Source organism: Nerophis lumbriciformis, linkage group LG13 (assembly GCF_033978685.3).
Source record: "Nerophis lumbriciformis linkage group LG13, RoL_Nlum_v2.1, whole genome shotgun sequence".
Lineage (NCBI taxonomy): Eukaryota > Metazoa > Chordata > Actinopteri > Syngnathiformes > Syngnathidae > Nerophis > Nerophis lumbriciformis.
The window spans coordinates 37,918,485-37,940,420 of record NC_084560.2 but is presented as its reverse complement, the minus strand read 5'-3'; the positions used below and the strand labels follow the sequence as shown (position 1 = coordinate 37,940,420).

General features: G+C 39.2%; 3 protein-coding genes across 4 annotated transcripts in view; 1 reads left to right on the top strand and 2 right to left on the bottom strand.

Annotated features, from left to right (window-relative positions):
• Window positions 1–2,376, bottom strand: part of LOC133613364 (titin-like) — a 206,438-nt gene extending 204,062 nt beyond the window's left edge. The window contains exons 1-2 of the mRNA XM_072914530.1: window positions 2,171–2,376; window positions 1,301–1,404 (exon numbers count right to left, since the gene is read on the bottom strand). Coding sequence (XP_072770631.1) covers window positions 1,301–1,391 — 91 coding nt within the window. The 5' untranslated portion in view covers window positions 1,392–1,404; window positions 2,171–2,376. The remainder of the gene's footprint in view (window positions 1–1,300; window positions 1,405–2,170) is intronic.
• A 10,548-nt stretch (window positions 2,377–12,924) lies between these two features.
• LOC133613138 (alpha-tectorin-like) overlaps window positions 12,925–21,936 on the top strand; it is a 72,040-nt gene continuing 63,028 nt past the window's right edge. For both annotated transcript variants that reach the window (XM_072914583.1, XM_061970524.2), the window contains exon 1: window positions 12,925–13,090. The gene's annotated coding sequence lies outside the window, so the exon portion shown is untranslated. The remainder of the gene's footprint in view (window positions 13,091–21,936) is intronic.
• LOC133613136 (uncharacterized) lies at window positions 18,024–21,829 on the bottom strand. The gene is made up of 6 exons (XM_061970523.2): window positions 21,076–21,829; window positions 20,878–21,002; window positions 20,632–20,785; window positions 20,183–20,529; window positions 18,876–19,964; window positions 18,024–18,527 (listed from the first exon to the last, which is right to left on the bottom strand). The coding sequence occupies exons 1-6, from the start codon at window positions 21,100–21,102 to the stop codon at window positions 18,356–18,358; spliced, it is 1,914 nt and encodes a 637-aa protein (XP_061826507.2). The 5' UTR covers window positions 21,103–21,829; the 3' UTR covers window positions 18,024–18,355.

The following is a 21,936-nucleotide window of genomic DNA, read 5'->3' as shown; positions in this document are numbered from 1 at the left end:
TATAGTTCGAACTTTGTCAGTAGACTCGCCATGGAAACGCTAAAAACTAGAACAAAGAGAAGCAGGGATAAGACGCTGTCAAAGTGGAAATAGTAAATAAGCAATAAGACGAGACGCTCAGAAAGTGGCTTGAAAATGGTCTGCAAAACATCATTTATGCAACATTTTGACCAAAGAACCAGCATTGCATGTTATGTAGACCAATGAAGTGTTTTAAATGTAGAAAAAATACCATAATATGACCCCTTTGGTGCGACCTATTACGGGTGTTCCAATTCAATATTATTATTACTCCGACATCAGCAAAAAACAAGTATCGAATTACCATTTATTGGCTTTCATCCAAACTCTCCGATACAAGCAGTCCCGCAGCGTGTTTACTAGTGCAAAGTTATAGAGCAAGTAAACATCTAAATGTCTTCCAATAAGCACACAAATTTGGTCTTTTATTCTATTTTAGACAAGTCATGTACAAAAGGTAAACAGGGTAAACTATAGGCTACTGGGAGCAGGCAGCTAAGCACACAACACACAAGCTAGACTTATAATAATTGAACAACATTACAGCCTAAAACAGCACATTTGTCAATTCAAGCAAGTATGCAAAGTATCCAAGGAAGAAGCGAGTTAAAAAGTATACAGTAACAAAATTATCATAATTTAATTAATTATTGTGGCCACTAGATGTCGCCAAAAAAACTATTACCAACCCACTTCACTTCCAGACAGCATAATTTCCAAATGAAACGTGACTCTTATTTGGAACAATTCCTAATTGATTAAAAAAAAATTATTTATTTATTTATTTTTTTTACATTTTCGAGAATCTTTTTTAAATTGAGAATCGATTCTGAATTGAACTGTCACCACCAAGAATCAAATTGAATTGTGTGGTGCCCAAAGATTCACAGCCCTAATAAATATGTTTCTGTTTTTCATACTGGTTTGACCAACTTCCTTTGATCAAATGTTTTTCTAACATTCCACATTACAAACTAAAAGTATGTTAGGTTCCTGCTGATATCATATCGGGTTAATATCGGGATCGGCCAAAACTCGAGGCTCCAATATACGTATCAGGACACTCCTACTATTCATTATCCTCAGTGGTAACCTAATTGCAGTTTAATAAACAACAAAGCTGGGCTTAGGTCTAAGCAAATGTTCCATGTCGTGCACAGAGGAAGTCCATTTCTAATGGCTTTAGCACATTAGCATGATGAGCACAAACAAAATGGTGTCAGTCTTGAGGATGAGCCAACACCTTTCCCCCCCTCCCCCCAAACCCCCCTCAACTTACCGCTAACTTGCGCCTCGAACGTGGCGGCACTACCCTCTAGTGCCACGACGCTCTGCAGCGGCTGCGTGAAAGTCGGCGCCTGTGTCGACATGTTGCTCGGCTCCCTGCAAGAGAAGAGAAACGGAAGGTCAGGAGGTCGTCGGTAACGCGGTAACCTGCATAGTCATGGTCCCGTCTTATCTCCGTGACGACCAGCAGGCCTTGCAGCCTCAGGGTTTATTTTGGGAGAGGATCATGGGGTCAGGGGTGGGGGGGATTCTGAATGATCCTCAGAGAAATTCGATTTTTTTTAAAGGAATATTATTTGAGCTCGTCTGATTGGTCAGTTGATTTGCGTTGGCGGGACAACATGCAGTCATTTTAGAAACTTATATCATCTTTCCATGCTTTTCTTTGGAAAATGAGCATCATTATTGTGCGCAGAGCAGGAACTAGAAGTGACAAGAAGAAAAAACACAAACTTGGTTTTAAAGAACCGAATGAAAAGCCTTTGTTATGACTGGGAGGAAAAAGAAAAGCATTGCAAAGTATGACAGAAGGAGAATGCTTATCTATGTCAATAAATGCGGTTAATTTATTCAGCAAAGTTATAAAGTTATAAAAAGTTGCAGCTGTTGTCGCTTGTCCAAAATAAAAGCCCGTCTGGGTGACACCAGGAGCTAAAAATAGCCACCCAAAACCCCCCCGCCACACCTCAGCTTGATTGACAAGCAGCATGTGCAGTAAGTGATAGCGAGCCGCTGATTCCCTTAAAAAGTCATCAGAGCATCGCCGCTATTCTGGGACGACGCATCACGGCCTTCACGCGGTCCTGCTTGGTGGCCACAAAGGGCCACAAAATCAAAAGTCAAAAACGCCATGCACACTCACCTGTCAGGCGGGGATGCCGATTTGGGGGGAGGGGGGTACGGGGGCAGTAGGTGTCCAAGAAGTCCTAAATCCGGGTTTAGATGGACAATCTAACGCGAGAACAAGTGGACCTCGATGGAAGGCGAAAAAACCACTCACGAAAAAAACAAAACTACAGGCTCTCTCGGCCGTGTAGTTTTGTTTTTTATCCTCACAGCGCTCCCTCCTGCCGGGAACGCTGAGCCTGCTCAGAGGGGCCGGGTGCTCCTGAGGGGGGCTTTATACGGCTGTGATGTCACGCAGCCGGAGCACGCCATTGGTTGGACAGCAAGGCCTCGCGCCGGGGGGAGGAAAGGGGGGCACTTTTATACAAGTTGGCCCGACTGACAGCTGTTTCGATCCATAAAGCACCCCCCCCCATCAAATTGCAAAACCCTGAGGGGAGGGGGGGGCACCTTTTGATTCTGTAACACCTTGCTGTACTCTTGTACAACATCCTACTGTACTCTTGTACAACATCCTACTGTACTCTTGTACAACATACTGCTGTACTCTTGTACAACATCCAACTGTATTCTTGTACAACATCCAACTGTACTCTTGTACAACATACTACTGTACTCTTGTACAACATACTAGTGTACTCTTGTACAACATACTGCTGTACTCTTGTACAACATACTGCTGTACTCTTGTACAACATACTACTGTACTCTTGTATAACATACTACTGTACTCTTCTACGACATCCTTTTGTACTCTTGTACGACATCCTATTGTACTCGTCTATAACATACTACTGTAGTATTGTACGACATACTACTGTACTCTTGTACAACACACTACTGTAATCTTGTATAACATACTACTGTACTCTTTTACGACATCCTACCGTACTCTTGTACGACATACGACTGTAGTCTTGTACGACATCCTTCTGTACTCTTGTACGACATCCTTCTGTACTCTTGTACGACATACTACTGTACTCTTGTACAACATTCTACTGTAGTCTTGTACGACATACTACTGTACTCTTGTACGATATTATACTGTATTCTTCTATACCATCCTACTGTACTCTTGTAAGACATACTACTGTATTCTAGTATAACATCCTACTGTACTCTTCTATATCATCATATACTGTACTCTTCTACAACATATGACTGTACTACCGTACAACATACTCCTGTAGTATTTTTGTAAAACTGTAATCTTGTACTACATCCTACTGTTCTCTTGTACGACATACTACTGTACTCTTGTACGACATCCCACTGTACTCTTCTATAACATCGTACTGTACTCTTGTACGACATCCTACTGTACTCTTGTATAACATCATCCTGTATTCCTCTACTACATCCTACTGTAGTCTTGTACGACACACTACTGTAGTCTTTGACATCCTACAGTACTCTTCAACGACATATACTGTACTCTTGTACGACAGTACTTTACTTTTGTACGACATACTAATGTACTCTTCTACGAAATACTACTGTACTCCTCTAAAACATACTACTGTAGTTTTGTACAACTATACGATATCCTACTGTACTCTTGTACGACATACTATTGTACTCTTGTATGTCACACTACTCTTCTACACCACACTACTGTACTCTTGTATGACATACTCCTGTAGTATTCTATGACATATTATTGTACTTTTCTACGACATACCACTGTAGTCTTGATGTACTACTGTAGTCTTGTACGACATACTAATGTACTGTACAGACTGGACTGTGCTGTACTGGGTTCTACTGGAGTGAACAAGGGCGACGTGGTGAGGTGAGAGGGGTCAGCGGTCGCTCTTGTTTGCATGCTGAAACGTGAGCGTGCGTCCTGACGTGGCCACGTGACCCTCTGATGACATCATGGGCAGAAGTAGCACAGTAGCTTAAGAAAATAAAGAACACAAATTGTTTTTTGTTAGAAAATTCCCGGAAACACAATCAATTACAACACAATTTCAAATAAAGTACGGCCCACTACATTGTGTGTGAGTGTGTGTGTGTGTGTGTGTGTGTGTTGGGCAAGGGGAGTGGCTTCTTATCTTAAGATATTCATATTGCAGTGAGATCTTATTTCTATTATTACACGTTTAATGTGTGTGTGTGTGTGTGTGTGTGTGTGTGTGTGTGTGTGTGTGTGTGTGTGTCTGTGACACCATTTGGCTGCATTGTAGCGTAAAACCTTTCATTAAATGTGCAGAGTTGGGCAATAGCGCGCTACAAGTAGTGACGTTACGTAGCTTAACTACATTTCTGAGTAGCGTGGGACTAGCATCGCTCCTTTTTGAACCAGTAGCAATTCCTGTAGCTTAGCTATTTTTAGACCCACGTAACAAGGAAGCGTCCTTCAAACGCTGCACGCTACATAGAGAGCAAATGGACTGCAAATCCAAGTGAATAAACAAGAAAATACAGAGAAAATACAATGACCTGGGTGAATGAGAATGTCCATATATACTGGGAAAATCCCTGACGATTTGTTTGTTTTTGCATGATGGGTCACGATTACCTAAGGTTAGAGCGAAACATTAGCCTGTCTTGACTCATCATATGTCACACGTGATGCAGTGTTTACGGAAATTAACATGGCTGTCGGGTTCAAATACAGTAGCATATTACACCTAAGTATTCATTCAAATCAAGGCAGAGGTTTTTTTTCAACACGTATATTCAATACTTTAGGCCGCTGTAACATTGCAAACAGTTTGAACAGTAACACTGTGTTTAAATATAGGAAAATAAAACACTGTAATTAAATAACAAATTAAAAATAAAATTAACTGCACAGAGGTGCATAAATATTGTACTGAAATAAATATGAAAATACAGTTTTTGAAGATTAAATGAAAATGTACTTAAAAGTATATATATGTACTGTATATACATATACAGGTATACACTGTATATATATATATATATATATATATATATATATATATATATATATATATATATATATATATATATACAGGGCTCGAATTTAACCACGCAACCGCAGCATTTGCCACGACCGCCCTTGTGACTTGCCGTAATGCCCTAAAAAAATGACCAGCATTTATTATGGCAAGAACATGCCGTGACCGCCCTTGACTTTTTACTTGTTAATGGACTAGGGATGTCAAAATAAACGGTATAATGATAGAAAGCGGTAAAATTCCAGACAGTTAGTAACACCGTTTACATTTTCAATTACCGAAAAACTGTCATTTGTTAATGCATTTTAGGCAACTGCTTACTTCCTGAAAACTGAAGCGCCACAGCGTCTGCGCATGCGCACTACAGGCGTTCGGCCCGGGAAACATGGCGGCGACTTCATGGACTTTGCTTTGAAAATGTTCCCTCCGAGCGAAAGGAGCCGATCGCTTCGTTTCACTTCATTTCAATCACTTCTACTTCCGTGGAGTCTCAGTGTGAGATTAAGACGGCAATGCTGTTGGAGGAGAACAATATTTGATATTGCAGTTTTATTTTGAACGTGCAGCTGGCATCCTTCCGTCAGCTGCTGGGACTGAGAGTCAGCATGCAGCAGGCGATGTGTCGGGAAGGTTGCCACAACTTGTTTATAAAGTCTGTAGTTTGTTTACTGATCCCGATCCCAGCTGTATTAGGGTGAAGGCAGTGTACAACCTGGGACAAGTCGCCACCTCATCACAGGGCCAACACAGATAGAAAGACAACCATTCACGCTTACATTCACACATGTTTTATATATACACTATATTGCCAAAAGTATTTGGCCACCTGCCTTGACTCACATGGACTTGAAGTGCCATCCCATTCCTAACACATAGGGTTCAATATGATGTTGGTCCACCTTTTGCAGCTTTTACAGCTTCAACTCTTCTGGGAAGGATGTCCACAAGGTTGCGGAGTGTGTTTATAGGAATTTTCTACCATTCTTCCAAAAGCGCATTGGTGAGGTCACACACTGGTGTTGGTTGACAAGGCCTGGCTCTCAGTCTCCGTTCTAATTCATCCCAAAGGTGTTAGCAGAACACATCTGTTTGAAAATTGTCTATAGTTTTCACAATTACAAAGTTTATGTAATAAAAAAAATGTACCGGCCCGAATAAAATCATTGGTGTTTACGGCGGTCACTCACCTGGTCTTGTTAGCATGAACGCGCATGAAGCGCGTACACACATACAAAAGCAGTCCAAGAGAAGCAACGAACAATTTGCAGTCATGTTGTTGTTATGCTAGAATATACTGTACATCATACTTGCCAACCCTCCTGAATTTTCCGGGAGACTCCCGAAATTCAGCGCCTCTCCCGAAAACCTCCCGGGACAAATATTCTCCCGAAAATCTCCCGATTTTCAGCCGGAGCTGGAGGCCACGCCCCCTCCAGCTCCATGCGGACCTGAGTGAGGACAGCCTTATGACAGGAGGACAACAGGGTGACAAGAACTAAATCATCCAGACTAGAGATAAATTATATTATTATGTTTATTTTACCTAAAAATAAATATATTTATTAATTACAAAAAAAACTAAATCGATTTTTACTGTATTTTGCTAAAAACATCAAAATTAATTGAATTAATTGTTTTTATTTGTATTTTTTCTGACTCCTTATTACATCCAGCCATAGAAGTATACATTAAAATAAACATATATGAAATAATTAATTTTAAATTATCATAATAATTAATTTAAAATGACCATATTTAATTATTAAAATAACTGCTTGTTTATCAACAACTTTAGCATTTTATTCATTACATTTTGAAGCTCTCAGAAGCCAAGTTATGTTATATCCTTAAGATTTATTCATGCAAGTTTGAAGTATTAATTATCTAAACACAGTTTTGTTTGCATATTTTCAGGATGTAGATATATATATATATATATATATATATATATATATATGTATATATATTTCATACATATACAAATATATATATATATATATATATATATATATATATGAAATACTTGACTTGGTGAATTCTAGCTGTCAATATACACCTCCCCTCTTAACCACGCCCCCGCCCACAACCACACCCCAGTCCCACCCCCGACCACGCCCCCCCACCCCCACCCCCCACCTCCCGAAATCGGAGGTCTCAAGGTTGGCAAGTATGCTGTACATTCAATGACAGCTAACGCTAACTATCCAAATTGCCATTATTGGCTTACAACACCTAAAACTAATATACGTGCATGTGTTACATATGTAGAAGCCGTGAGAGGGCGGGATGTCCTGTGTAAAATACATTGGAAAGTTAGCGCCCTCTAGGCAACTGTGTAAATGTTGCAAACAGCCCCTTTATGAAACATCTCTATGACTTTTGCTCCAGACTTCTTCTGTTTGTTTGATGTATTCATTACTGCCACAAGTGGTGGAAAAGTGTACAACTGGGTACCGCTGCCAACCCAATGGACCACAGCTGGGAAACATATTGTTTTGCCTAACCCTATGGTTAAAAAATTATTGGTCAAAAGACACTCGCGCCATGTTTGCTTCCAACTTTGAGCTGGCCATACGACATCTCTTTTAATTAAGAGTATTTTTTACCGTGTAAACACACATAACCACACACAATCGAATAATGTTTTTTTATTTATCTTTTTATTACAAACAAAAAGCAAATAAACGGTCAATTATGGATTTTATATGGCAACAATAAATTGGTATATATATATATATATATATATATATATATATGTATATATATATATATATATACCAATCAATACAAATAAATATTTGATGAAAAGTAACTAGTAGCTTAGCTTACTACATTTCCAAGTAGCTCGCCCATCACTGTAATCGTGTTCCATTTTCGAGAACAAACTGCAGCTTTAAATTCCCAAAAGAAGAGAAGCCGGACATGTTGACGTCAACAAGGTCACGACTTCATGTCAGAAAAGCTCAAGAAAATCTTCTCCCTAAATTTTTGTACATCTTTCAATGCTTACCAATATTTATCCCAAAACACTTTTTCCCTGATCTTGATTCCTCGATCTTAAAGTTTATTTGGAACAAAAACACTCCTAGAATTCGGAAAAACACTCCCAGGGACTTAGGTGGGTTGTCTCTGCCAATTTTTTTATTTTACTATTGGGCTGTTAACATCCGTAGCATGCTACACTGGTGCTATATTAGCAACCAATCACCACCATGGCTACAGATTGAGGAGGCCTCCTGCACATACTTGCCAACCCTCCCGAATTTTCCGGGAGACTCCCGAATTTCAGTGCCTCTCCCGAAAATCTCCCAGGACAACCATTCTCCCGAATTTCTCCCGATTTCCAGCCGGACTTAAGGCACGCCCCCTCCAAGTCCGTGCGGACCTGAGTGAGGACAGCCTGTCGTCATGTCCGCTTTTCCTTCATATAAACAGCCTGCCGGCCCAGTCACGTTATAACATCTACTGCTTTTGGCGAGTGCACAACTGCACACACAACAAGGAGACAAAGCAGAAGAACGAAGAAGAGACAGTCATGGCGACGACGAGTGCCAGAGAATAGACCGAGGATGGACAATTCAACCCTAAACTCACTCCTTTCCTGCAAATTAAAATTCACAGATGCTGCCTGTAATAGAGTGATCTAAGTTGTTTGTTGCCATCTCCTGGTGAATGTTGAGTATAGTGTTCTGTGGTTACTTTTTGGTTGGCTAACGGTTTACGTTGTATTGCGCACCCTGATGGCAAGTGTGGGAGTCGGTTGCATTGCATTGCACTTTCAAATACAACAATGAATAGAGGATTGTTATGTGTGTATATGTGTAAATAAATGAACACTGAAATTCAAGTATTTATTTTATTTATATGTATATATATATACACAGGTAAAAGCCAGTAAATTAGAATATTTTGAAAAACTTGATTTATTTCAGTAATTGCATTCAAAAGGTGTAACTTGTACATTATATTTATTCATTGCACACAGACTGATGCATTCAAATGTTTATTTCATTTAATTTTGATGATTTGAAGTGGCAACAAATGAAAATCCAAAATTCCGTGTGTCACAAAATTAGAATATTACTTAAGGCTAATACAAAAAAGGGATTTTTAGAAATGTTGGCCAACTGAAAAGTATGAAAATGAAAAATATGAGCATGCACAATACTCAATACTTGGTTGGAGCTCCTTTTGCCTCAATTACTGCGTTAATGCGGCGTGGCATGGAGTCGATGAGTTTCTGGCACTGCTCAGGTGTTATGAGAGCCCAGGTTGCTCTGATAGTGGCCTTCAACTCTTCTGCGTTTTTGGGTCTGGCATTCTGCATCTTCCTTTTCACAATACCCCACAGATTTTCTATGGGGCTAAGGTCAGGGGAGTTGGCGGGCCAATTTAGAACAGAAATACCATGGTCCGTAAACCAGGCACGGGTAGATTTTGCGCTGTGTGCAGGCGCCAAGTCCTGTTGGAACTTGAAATCTCCATCTCCATAGAGCAGGTCAGCAGCAGGAAGCATGAAGTGCTCTAAAACTTGCTGGTAGACGGCTGCGTTGACCCTGGATCTCAGGAAACAGAGTGGACTGACACCAGCAGATGACATGGCACCCCAAACCATCACTGATGGTGGAAACTTTACACTAGACTTCAGGCAACGTGGATCCTGTGCCTCTCCTGTCTTCCTCCAGACTCTGGGACCTCGATTTCCAAAGGAAATGCAAAATTTGCATGGTTGGGTGATGGTTTGGGGTGCCATGTCATCTGCTGGTGTCGGTCCACTCTGTTTCCTGAGATCCAGGGTCAACGCAGCCGTCTACCAGCAAGTTTTAGAGCACTTCATGCTTCCTGCTGCTGACCTGCTCTATGGAGATGGAGATTTCAAGTTCCAACAGGACTTGGCGCCTGCACACAGCGCAAAATCTACCCGTGCCTGGTTTACGGACCATGGTATTTCTGTTCTAAATTGGCCCGCCAACTCCCCTGACCTTAGCCCCATAGAAAATCTGTGGGGTATTGTGAAAAGGAAGATGCAGAATGCCAGACCCAAAAACGCAGAAGAGTTGAAGGCCACTATCAGAGCAACCTGGGCTCTCATAACACCTGAGCAGTGCCAGAAACTCATCGACTCCATGCCACGCCGCATTAACGCAGTAATTGAGGCAAAAGGAGCTCCAACCAAGTATTGAGTATTGTACATGCTCATATTTTTCATTTTCATACTTTTCAGTAGGCCAACATTTCTAAAAATCCCTTTTTTGTATTAGCCTTAAGTAATATTCTAATTTTGTGACACACGGAATTTTGGATTTTCATTTGTTGCCACTTCAAATCATCAAAATTAAATGAAATAAACATTTGAATGCATCAGTCTGTGTGCAATGAATAAATATAATGTACAAGTTACACCTTTTGAATGCAATTATTGAAATAAATCAAGTTTTTCAAAATATTCTAATTTACTGGCTTTTACCTGTATATATATATATATATATATATATATATATATATATATATATATATATATATATATATATATATATATATAGTAAAATACATATATATATATATATATATATATATATATAGCTAGAATTCACTGAAAGTCAAGTATTTATTTTATTTATATATATATAAGAAATACTTGGATTTCAGTGAATTCTAGCTATAAATATACTCCTCCCCCTTAACCCCGGCCCCGCCCACCCCGACCCCGCCCACCTCAACCCCCAGTGACGTGCGGTGAGGTTGATGGCTGGTGAGGCACTGACTTCATCACAGTCAGATTTACAAACATATGAACCCTAAAGAGTATCTTATTCACCATTTGATTGGCAGCAGTTAACGGGTTATGTTTAAAAGCTCATACCAGCATTCTTCCCTGCTTGGCACTCAGCATCAAGGGTTGGAATTGGGGGTTAAATCACCAAAAAGTATTCCCGGGCGCGGCGCCGCTGCTGCCCACTGCTCCCCTCACCTCCCAGGGGGTGATCAAGGGGATGGGTCAAATCATCATTAAAAAAATACAATCATGTGTGCTTACACATGTATCCCTGCAGACTGTATTGATCTATATTGATATATAATGTAGGAACCAGAAATATTAATAACAGAACGAAACAAACCTTTTGTGCGAATGAGTGTGAATGAGTGTAAATGGGGGAGGGAGGTTTTTTGGGTTGGTGCACTAATTGTAAGTGTATCTTGTGTTTTTTATGTTGATTTAATAAAAAAATTAAAAAAATACAAATATTTTTTAATTTTTATTTAAATTTTCTTATTTCTCGTGCGGACCGGTACCGGGGCCGCGGCCCGGTGGTTGGGGACCACTGCTTTAAGACATGGCTAGCTAGCTAGCGGCTAAAGTACAGCCGCTGTCGGCAGTGTTTTAGCTACTTTTAAATCACTAATCCTCACCTCCATGGCGACAAATAAAGTACGTTTCTTACAAGTATCATCCCTGCAGGACGAGGAATAGCTAAACATGCTTCACGACACACCGTAGCTCCCCGGCGTCAAAATGTAAACAAACGCCATTGGTGGATCTACACCTGATATCCACTGTAATGATACCAAGTACAGGAGCGATACTACTATGACTACGTCAATATTTTTGGCATCACATCTTCTTTTTTTTAGTATTATGTCTATAAACTCAGGAAATATGTCCCTGGACAGATGAGGACTTTGAATATGACCAATGTATGATCCAGTAACAACTTGGTAATGGATTGATACCTAAATTTGTGGTATCATCCAAAACTAATGTAAAGCATCCAAACAGCAGACGAATAAGTGATTATTACATTTTAACAGAAGTGTAGATAGAACATGTTAAAAGAGAAAGTAAGCAAGTATTAACAGTAAATGAACAAGTAGATTAATAATTCATTTTCTACCACTTGTCCTTAATAATTTTGACAAAATAATAGAATGGAAAATGACACAATATGTTACTGCATACGTCAGCAGACTAAATTAGGAGCCTTTGTTTTTTTACTTACTACTAAAAGACAAGTTGTCTAGTATGTTCACTATTTTATTTAAGGACAAACTTGCAATAAGAAACACATGTTTAATGTACCTTAAGATTTTTTGTTGAAATAAAGCCAATAATGCAATTTTATGTGGTCCCCTTTATTTAGAAAAATAGCGAAAAGTATCGAAATAATTGTATTACCGGTACCAAAATATTGGTATCGGGACAACACTAGTATGCATATATATATATATATATATATATATATATACTTTTTTTCCCCTCCACTGACTGTTAAGTTTAGTCTTATTGAAATGTGTCTTCTTGTTGTCTCCTTCCCCCTTTTGTTTGTGGTGTTTTGTGAGCATTTGCATTGCCAACATTTCAATGTATATTTTAAATTTAAATCCTAAATTAATCTTGAATTTAAAAAAAAAAGAAAAGCTCAAGAAGTCAATATCTTTAAAGTGTGTGGACAACTTAAAAACTTACCCGTTTAATAATTGGCAGAATGTTCTAGAACAGCGGGTCTTTAACACCCAAACTGATGGCGCGATTGAGCGGGGACCATCGTTGCCATCCGTCCTTTGAAAACAGAATAGTCACAAATTTAGAAACAATACGCGTAACATATTGAGCCGTCAAGAGGCGTACTTTGTGCTGTATTTTTATTACCGTGAGAATTAAAAAATGTCCGTAAACCATCAAAAGCTTCCATCGAATGACAACAGCTGGCAAGTCTTCCACAGACTAAGCCACTCGATGCCAGAGTGCCTGATGGCTCACCTACCAAACTAATTGAAGATCGACTTTTCTGCCCTCTGGGAATTCTCTATGCCTTGCCTGTCAGTCACATTGCCTTCGTTCAGCGGCAGCTAGCTACCTAGCGTTAGCTGCACAAATCCGACTTTTGAGCACAATACAATTTCTGTAAAAAAAAAAAAAAGAGAAAAAAAAAGGAGTAATTGGGAAAGTTGGGAGTTCGTTTTTGTCCGACGCGGATGCGACATGTGGCTATCATGTCTGAGAGGTAAGTGCTATCTTAACTACTTTGCTCTCTTGTTTGTCTTTTCCTCATAACATTAGTCGTTTACCGAAATTGTCAAACACAATGTGTCCAGCTTTACACTACAGGTGATTATAATAAAGTCATATACTGTAAGTAAAAGGCAAATATCACCACTCTCCTTTGTTTTTGTCCAAGTATTTTTTCAAAGCTTTAAAAAGTCGAAGACCTGCTCTACATACTTGCCAACCTTGAGACCTCCGAATTCGGGAGATTGTGGGCGGGGCCGGGGGGCGGGGTTAAGGGGGGAGGAGTATATTTATAGCTAGAATTCACTCAAATTAAAGTGTTATATACACACATATATATATATATATATATATACATATGTATATATGTATATGTATATATGTATATATATATATATATATATATATATATATATATATATATATATATATATGTATATATATATATATATATGTATATTAATATATATATATATATATATATATATATATATATATATATTAGAGATGTCCGATAATATCGGTCTGCTGATATTATCGGCCGATAAATGCTTTAAAATGTAATATCGGAAATTATCGGTATCGTTTTTTTATTATCGGTATCGTTTTTGTTTTTTTGTTTTTTTGTTTTTTATTAAATCAACATAAAAAACACAGGATACACTTACATTTAGTGCACCAACCCAAAAAACCTCCCTCCCCCATTTACAGTCATTCACACTCATTCACACAAAAGGGGTGTTTCTTTCTGTTATTAATATTCTGGTTTCTACATTATATATCAATATATATCAATACAGTCTGCAAGGGATACAGTCCGTAAGCACACATGATTGTGCGTGCTGCTGGTCCACTAATAGTACTAACCTTTAACAGTTAATTTTACTCATTTTTATTAATTACTAGTTTCTATGTAACTGTTTTTATATTGTTTTACTTTCTTTTTTATTCAAGAAAATGTTTTTAATTTATTTATCTTATTTTATTTTATTTTTATTTTTAAAAAGGACCTTATCTTCACCATACCTGGTTGTCCAAATTAGGTATAATAATGTGTTAATTCCACGACTGTATGTATCGGTATCGGTTGATATCGGTATCGGTAATTAAAGAGTTGGACAATATCGGAATATCGAATATCGGCAAAAAGCCATTATCGGACATCCCTAATATCTATATATATATATATATATATATATATATATATATATATATATATATATAGTACAGTACACAGTAATGAAAACACAGTTGTTCTACTAACTGTACTGTACTTGCTGCTTACTTTAAAAAAAAAAAAAAACACTTACCTTTCACTATTTGAGTAGCCTTTGTTCTGCCATTCGAGTACTGGCAAGCGATCTCTGAATCCGGGAACATATCCTTCACGGATTTGTTGAAAACATCCGCAAATGAGAACGGGATATTGCTTGCAAGGTGGCCCATAATACTGCGTTGCCTTGTACTTCTCTGACCGTTCATGAGTGACTATATCCATTCGACCACCGTGTTATGGGTCTTAGATAAACCTATGGATAACGGAGACATATATAATAGTCTCCTTTTCAGGTGTGAGGACGCTAAAGGCATGGGGGGTTATGGTATTTATTTTTATTTTTTTTATTTTTTTTTGTCATAAAGAAATACAATCATGTGTGCTTACGGACTGTATCCCTGCAGACTGTATTGATCTATATTGATATATAATGTATATATTGTGTTTTATATGTTGATTTAATAACAAAATAAAAACATTTTTGTATTTTTTTTTTAATTCTTTTATTTCTTGTGCGGCCCAGTACCAATCGGTCCACGGCCCGGTGGTTGGGGACCACTGATCTACAGGGTTTCCCCTCGATTGCCAAGAGGCCTGTGGCGATGGTCACCCTGATGTCATCGCTTAATTTGCTGTGACAATATAATTTTCTTTAAAAAGGTTAAAAAATGTATACATACATGTAAAACAAATATGTTATTATTAATAGCTATTACCATATATTTGATATCCTTTTGCCATATTTTCAATTGTTGCTGCTTTTTGTACGATGTACTTTGTTGAGAGTTTTTCAAGTGTCGAGAGACTTTTATTGACTTTTTTAAATGAAAAAAAACGAATAGCAACAAATCTAACCTCTTTTTCTGATGTTATTATAGAATGTAGTCGTGTTTAGAGCCTCTTCACTTCTGTCGCTCGATGTCTGTGACGAAAAGAGAACTGCAGCGAGCATGATATCACACTTGCTTCGCGCTGCTGCTCCAGTTGGATTGATTGATTGATTGATTGAGACTTGTATTAGTAGGTTGCACAGTGAAGTACATATTCCGTACAAATGACCACTAAATGGTAACACCCGAATAAGTTTTTCAACTTGTTTAAGTCGGGGTCATTGATTCAGGATACAGATATATACTATCATATATACTATCATCATAATACAGTCCTCACACAAGATCATCACATTGAATTATTTACATTATTTACAATCCGTGGTGTGGAGGGGGGTGGGGGGGGGGGGGGTGGGGGTTGGTTGTTGTCATCAGTCATCAACAATTGAATACAGAGAAATGGATATTGGAAAGGTGTAGGTCTGACTTGGTAGGATATGGACAACAAGTAGTGGGCAGAGAGAGAGAGAGAGAGAGAGAGAGATATCAGAAGGCATAAGAAAAAGTATCTGCATTTGATTGTTTACATTTGATTATTAACAATCCGGGGAGGGTGTTAGTTTAGGGTTGTAGCTGCCTGGAGGTGAACTTTTATTGCAGTTTTGAAGGAGGATAGAGATGCACTTTCTTTTATACCTGTTGGGAGCGCATTCCACATTGATGTGGCATAGAAAGAGAATGAGTTAAGACCTTTGTTAGTTCGGAATCTGGGTTTAACGTGGTTAGTGGAGCTCCCCCTGGTGTTGTGGTTATGGCGGTCAAGGAAGTAGTTTGACATGTACTTCGGTATCAGGGAGGTGTAGCGGATTTTATAGACTAGGCTCAGTGCAAGTTGTTTTACTCTGTCCTCCACCCTAAGCCAGCCCACTTTGGAGAAGTGAGTAGGAGTGAGGTGGGCTCTGGGGTGGAGGTCTAGAAGTAATCTGACTAGCTTGTTCTGGGATGTTTGGAGTTTAGATTTGAGGATTTTGGAGGTGCTAGGGTACCAGGAGGTGCATGCGTAATCGAAAAAGGGTTGAACGAGAGTTCCCGCCAGAATCCTCATGGTGCTTTTGTTGACCAGAGAGGAGATTCTATAGAGAAATCTCGTTCGTTGGTTGACCTTTTTGATTACCTTGGTTGCCATTTTATCACAGGAAAGATTAGCCTCTAGAATGGAACCTAGGTAGGTGACCTCATCTTTCCTGGTGATAACAATGTCACCCACTTTTATAGTGAAGTCACTGACTTTCTTAAGGTTGATGTGGGACCCAAATAGGATGGATTCCGTTTTACCCAAGTGTATGGACTTTCTCTCCTTAAAAGCCGCCACTGTTCTTTTAATATTTGCACATTTTGTAGATGGCTGTCTGCGGGTGTATCGTGGATACATTAAAGTCACGTCCACATCGCAGTCATGCAGACTACGCTCCAGACAATCGTGCGTTTTGTTTACATCCGGTTTTAGCAACGCTGTTTTCGGTGATCAAAGTCTTTTTTTCGGTGGTGGAGTTTTTGGTGCATTACTATTCAATAGGGCACACATAATTAGCTATATATATCCATTCATACTGTAACGATATGCTGATGGTAATGTTTTATGTTTGTGTAGTTTGGATTTGATGTTAATTTTCCCATGATCACAAAACACAACATCCGTGCCTGAAAGTGCTGCAGATTGGCAAAGACTAAAGAAGTGTTGTTGGGTGTCTTGGAAAGCACAGAGACAAATGTATTTATATTGTAGGAATTGTACTGTTTGTTAGCACAGGATTGGCAATAAAAGTAAAAAAAATTAGTTTTCAGGTAAAAAAAACCAAAACCCTTATTTCCAGGGTGTGGCGGCCATGATATTGTCGTGGCGGTGTCCCACATTCAGTTACATAAAGATAAAATACTGATGTAGGTGCCATTAAATTACACATAGCAATTGTAATGAAACAACCTTTGCAAATTGTATTTGTTTATTCAATAAAGTTACTGGAAATTTAAATAATTCACTTAGTCTTATAAAACAGCAAGTGTATGTGTCCTTTTATTGTAGGCTATTTGGAGACCCTACATACATACAAACATGAACATGAATAAGATAACACATTCAGTGCAGAATAACAGCATTGTTAATTTCACTCTGTAATTCTGTATTTGAAGATAATTCCCCAAGAGCAGCAACATTTTAAATGCACTACTTTTTACATTTTAAGTATCGGTATCGGATTGGTATTGCCAACACGAGGCTGAATTTCGGATCGGAAAGAAAATCAGTGGTACTGCACATTACTAACGCTTATTATAATGAAAAGACTGCGTCCACAGTGCAATCCACAACCAATCAGTGCAGTGCTAAAGTGGCCAATCATATTCACACACACAACTCCGGGAAATAGCAAGTGTGGATATTCAACATTCATTCTTTCAAAATTGCTAATTAAATAACTCAAAAATAGTCAGGAATTATTTGTAGTAAAATAGTTATAGATTAAAGAAAATGAATCCATTGTCGACTTTTTTATATTACTTTTCCCAAAAATAGATCACCTCAAATTCACTTAAAAATGTCTCTATATTTTTATAGTAGATAGAAAATCAGGAAATGTGTTAACTACATTTTAGATAACTAAAAAAAAAAAATCAAAATTCAGATTTACTTCATGAGATGAAAATTAGATATACAGATAATTCTTGCCATAGTGGCAACAAAGCACAGTTTCACGTAATCGATCAATCCAAATCTGCTTTTTATTTTCAGACCAAAATATATGTAGACATTTGGATACCAAACTGTTTCTTTACTTTCCTCAACAACATGGCAAGACTTTAAAGGACAACAAATCCATTTCATAAACGCGTCCACTAGATGGTGCTGTTCTTCAGGAAAGACAAAGCATCAGCTCAATTGGTTTTAGTAGTGACCAGGAAGAAGAGGAATAGGTAAAGGATTTAGAAGAAAACAAAGAGGAAGCAGAAAGAAAAGATAAAGAGGATGAAATGAGGAATATGGACTGGAAGAAGAGGAACAAATCTACCTAAAGGTCACTTGACCTAAGGAAGATGTAGAAGAGGAAATAAAAGAGGATGAAGAAGACAAGGATAAAGGAGAGGAAGTGTTGTAATGTCACAGTAGTAGTAGTAGTAGGAGGAGGAGCCAGAGAAGAATACAGAAGGTTCCAAAGCAGGTGGTCATCTCGCCACTAATGATGTCAGCAACTGCAACCAGCAGCCAGCGATCTTCAACCTCTTTGCCATCTTTCTTGTGGTCGGCTACACTCTGTCGGCCATCTGTGAACCTGGAGCGACCGTGACGACATAGGACGTCAGTCTGGCGACATGTTTCCGAGCGTCACATGACATGATAAACGATGTTTCCTTGCTGTCTGATTTCAAACCAAAATCATGCCTAACGTCCACCTGCATGGCAACACTGACTTGTTATAACGGCAGAAGCTTTTATTTTGAAATTTAGAAGTCTAAACTAGGACATGCTAGAAACCACATTCAAATGATGTTTACGTGTTAGCGTGACTATATCAGCACATACATTAGCATGCGATGTGTTTGCTCCATTATGACGCTTTGACAGGTTTTGCTGCTCACTTGCATTTTAGCTTGTGTGGAGCAGGTTGTAGACTACCCACCAGGTGACTTTAGGCTCTGGGTGTTCAGTCACCGCCAACTCCAAATTCACGGGGACACCCCCCATGACAGCAGCTCTCGACAGTGGTATGCTTAAGTGGAGCGGACCAGGCTGCGAGGCTTGTTGGAGGGGCTCCGTCTCTGTCTGGGAATGGGGTGGCGCAGGAAGCGGGGGTCCTACGATCTGAGGAGTAAGCTTGATCTCCTCACGGATTGCCACAGGCTCACAAAATTCATGGTCTTCATTAAGGCATTGTGGGGACGGAGCGGTGGCATGTAGGCTAGCTTTTAGCATTAATACTCTTGTCAGAGCAGCAACAGCATGGGGTGTGGAGCTGCTGGGGGTCATACCATAAGCATGCACGCACTGCTTGCTGCTGGTACTACCGCTGTCATGTGACTCTGGAGGTCTGGTTGCCTCAAAAACTTTTGGTCCATCCTGAGAAAGTGATCTTTCACACTCGCTGGAGGAACAGCTAACAAGCATTTGAGGCTGAACTACATTTGTCATTGTTTTAAAAGATCGTGGACTAGTAGCAAAGGATGGAATCGTGTCGTTTTGGAGAAAGTTCCGAGGGTCTGAACCGATCTGTGGCAAGGCATCATCTTTGGATGAAGTAAAACTGCTACTTGTGGATGATTTGAGGTTGTAGATTGTGTTCTTGACTGTGATCCATTTTGATGAAGAATCAGGGCTCATAACTGGAGTTTTTTTCTTCTCAGCTTCAAAGGAGTTTCGGAGTGGTGCACCACATGGGTTCTGAGGGAAGGTCCTTGCAGATCGAGGGATCTCTTTGCATTCCTGAGGTGTCATGTTCTCGTAGAGATCAATGTCTGAACTTTGAGAGGATGTAGGACAAAAGCTAGGAGTTTGACCACTGAGATCAGCTTTTGGAAAGATCGTTTGGATGAGCTGAGCCTCACTATTTGGACTTCTCTGATCTGGTTTATTCTGACTAAAATGATGACTATGTGAAGAGCTGCTCTTTTCCAATGCTGAATGCTGAATGCTGGCTTTGCATGTCTTTTCATTCTCTGCGTTGATTGGCTGACATGGATCAGGAGACAGATGACTGGAAATTAATATCTCCCTGTCAAAAAGACAAAAAAATCATAAACATGCACAAAGACTACATACAAAGTATATATCCATGATGCCAGGAAGAATTTAAAGTAAAGTTTAGCCTACAATCTGACATTTTATGTATTTGATTTGTGTGTTGAGTCCTTGTGGACATCCTGAACTTTGGACTTTAGTATAGTTCTTTCAAAGATCTGAAACAAGGACAACATAGAGTGTCGCTCTTACCTTGTATCACTGTGAAGACCAGCAAGGGCAGAAAAAAATGTATCTGTCTCAGTGGACTCTTTATGTTGCTGGGCTTCACCGGTAGCAAGTCCAGTCTCTTGTCTCTCTGGCTGGTTCTTGCACTCGTTTTGGTTATTGGACTTATTTTGGGTACTGTGGGAGCTCAAACAACAATGTTCCTCAACATCGTCCTGAAAAATGATGGACTCTGGTGTCTCTGCCAATGATGGGAGGGAAATATCGTCAAATGAGCCACACTCGTACTCATCGTCACTGGACAGAAAACTCTCTGACACCACGTCCTGTTGCTGGAGTTCCGCTGCCAACGGGACACTTGGAGGTTCCTCCTGCATTAGGATGTTCAGTTAATATATTATAAAAAGTTGTCCCAACAACAGCAATATTCATTTTTTTCTTCTTCCGAAGAACGCCACATCTCTCTAGCAAACCTGAACTGATGCACTCAAAGTAGACGTGGCGTTAAGTTGCCTGTGGATGACGTAAACCTTGCGTCCGACCTCTACTGGGGAACAGGACATCCTGAAGGTGTGGGTGGAACAGTGGGAGGAGGCACCATACTTCTTCTCACCACCTGACTGGCTCCTGTGGCAGCACATTAGACCAGCTGGCATTCATTAGCATGCTTGATATTCATTTCCTTTTTCTCATGCTAGATGTTTGCTCTTAGGTGGAACCTGCTCTGAGAATGATCCATCTTCGGTGATGAGAGTTTCATATTAGTGTCAGTTAGCCAGGTCGCTTCTTTCTCATCCTGCTCAACGGTCAGTTCTGGGGTGTGGCCTGTCTCCTTTAGCTCGCTCTGAAAGGACACACTGAGGTGAACTCCACTCTTCAATATTGCAATTAATTTTTTTTTTTTTCTTGTTACAGACCATGTCCTGTATGATGAGGTTGTCCATCTGACTCTTCGCTTCCTTGTTTGTGTCTTCTTCATGACTCTAATTAGCATGCCAATATGCAAATTATTCAGATGAATTAGCAGACTGATACATGGGATGATGCTATCATGCAAAGGTGTGTCAGCTTGTATGGACACCACCTCTCCTCCACACCTGAGACTGGCCGAGGAAGACCCAACAGTTTCCATATTGCTATGGTTAGCTAGCTAGCATAGTTGGCAATACAAAAAAATTAATTCATTGGTATTTTACCTAGTTTGCCTGCCAGTATATCAGCTGATATTAGAGAAACCAGCAGTAAATATGTATTGATAGTAAGCTAGCCTTGTGCATCGGCTCTCTTTGACCAAGGAATTTCATAGTCAAACCTGATTCATCAGCTTTTGCCCTGCAAAACGTTTTTGTTGTTGTTGTTTTTTAGACTAATGGGAATCCCCACAAATAAACAGATCTCATTTGTAACTTTTTCCACTTTAAAGAAAAAGTCTAAAGTGCTGAGATAAACAAATAAACATAGTAGAAATCGGATTGCTTAGCAAGGTAGGAGTCGAACTTTCACATATTAATATTTATTGTTTTATCATTTATACTTAATTTTGTAGTGCCGTCATTCTCTGATGGTAAAGGGTAGGTGTAAATATTAAGTAATGGTGTGTTGTTCAGTTTGTTAACTAAAACTTGCTTTAATTAATGCTTTGGCAAACTGAATTGTCCTACATGCTTTATTTATGTACACATGATACTAGTTACATTATGAGCCTCACTCTGCTGCGTGGCAAAAAAAATGTCTCGTGTGTGTGTGTGTGTGTGTGTGTGTGTGTGTGTGTGTGTGTG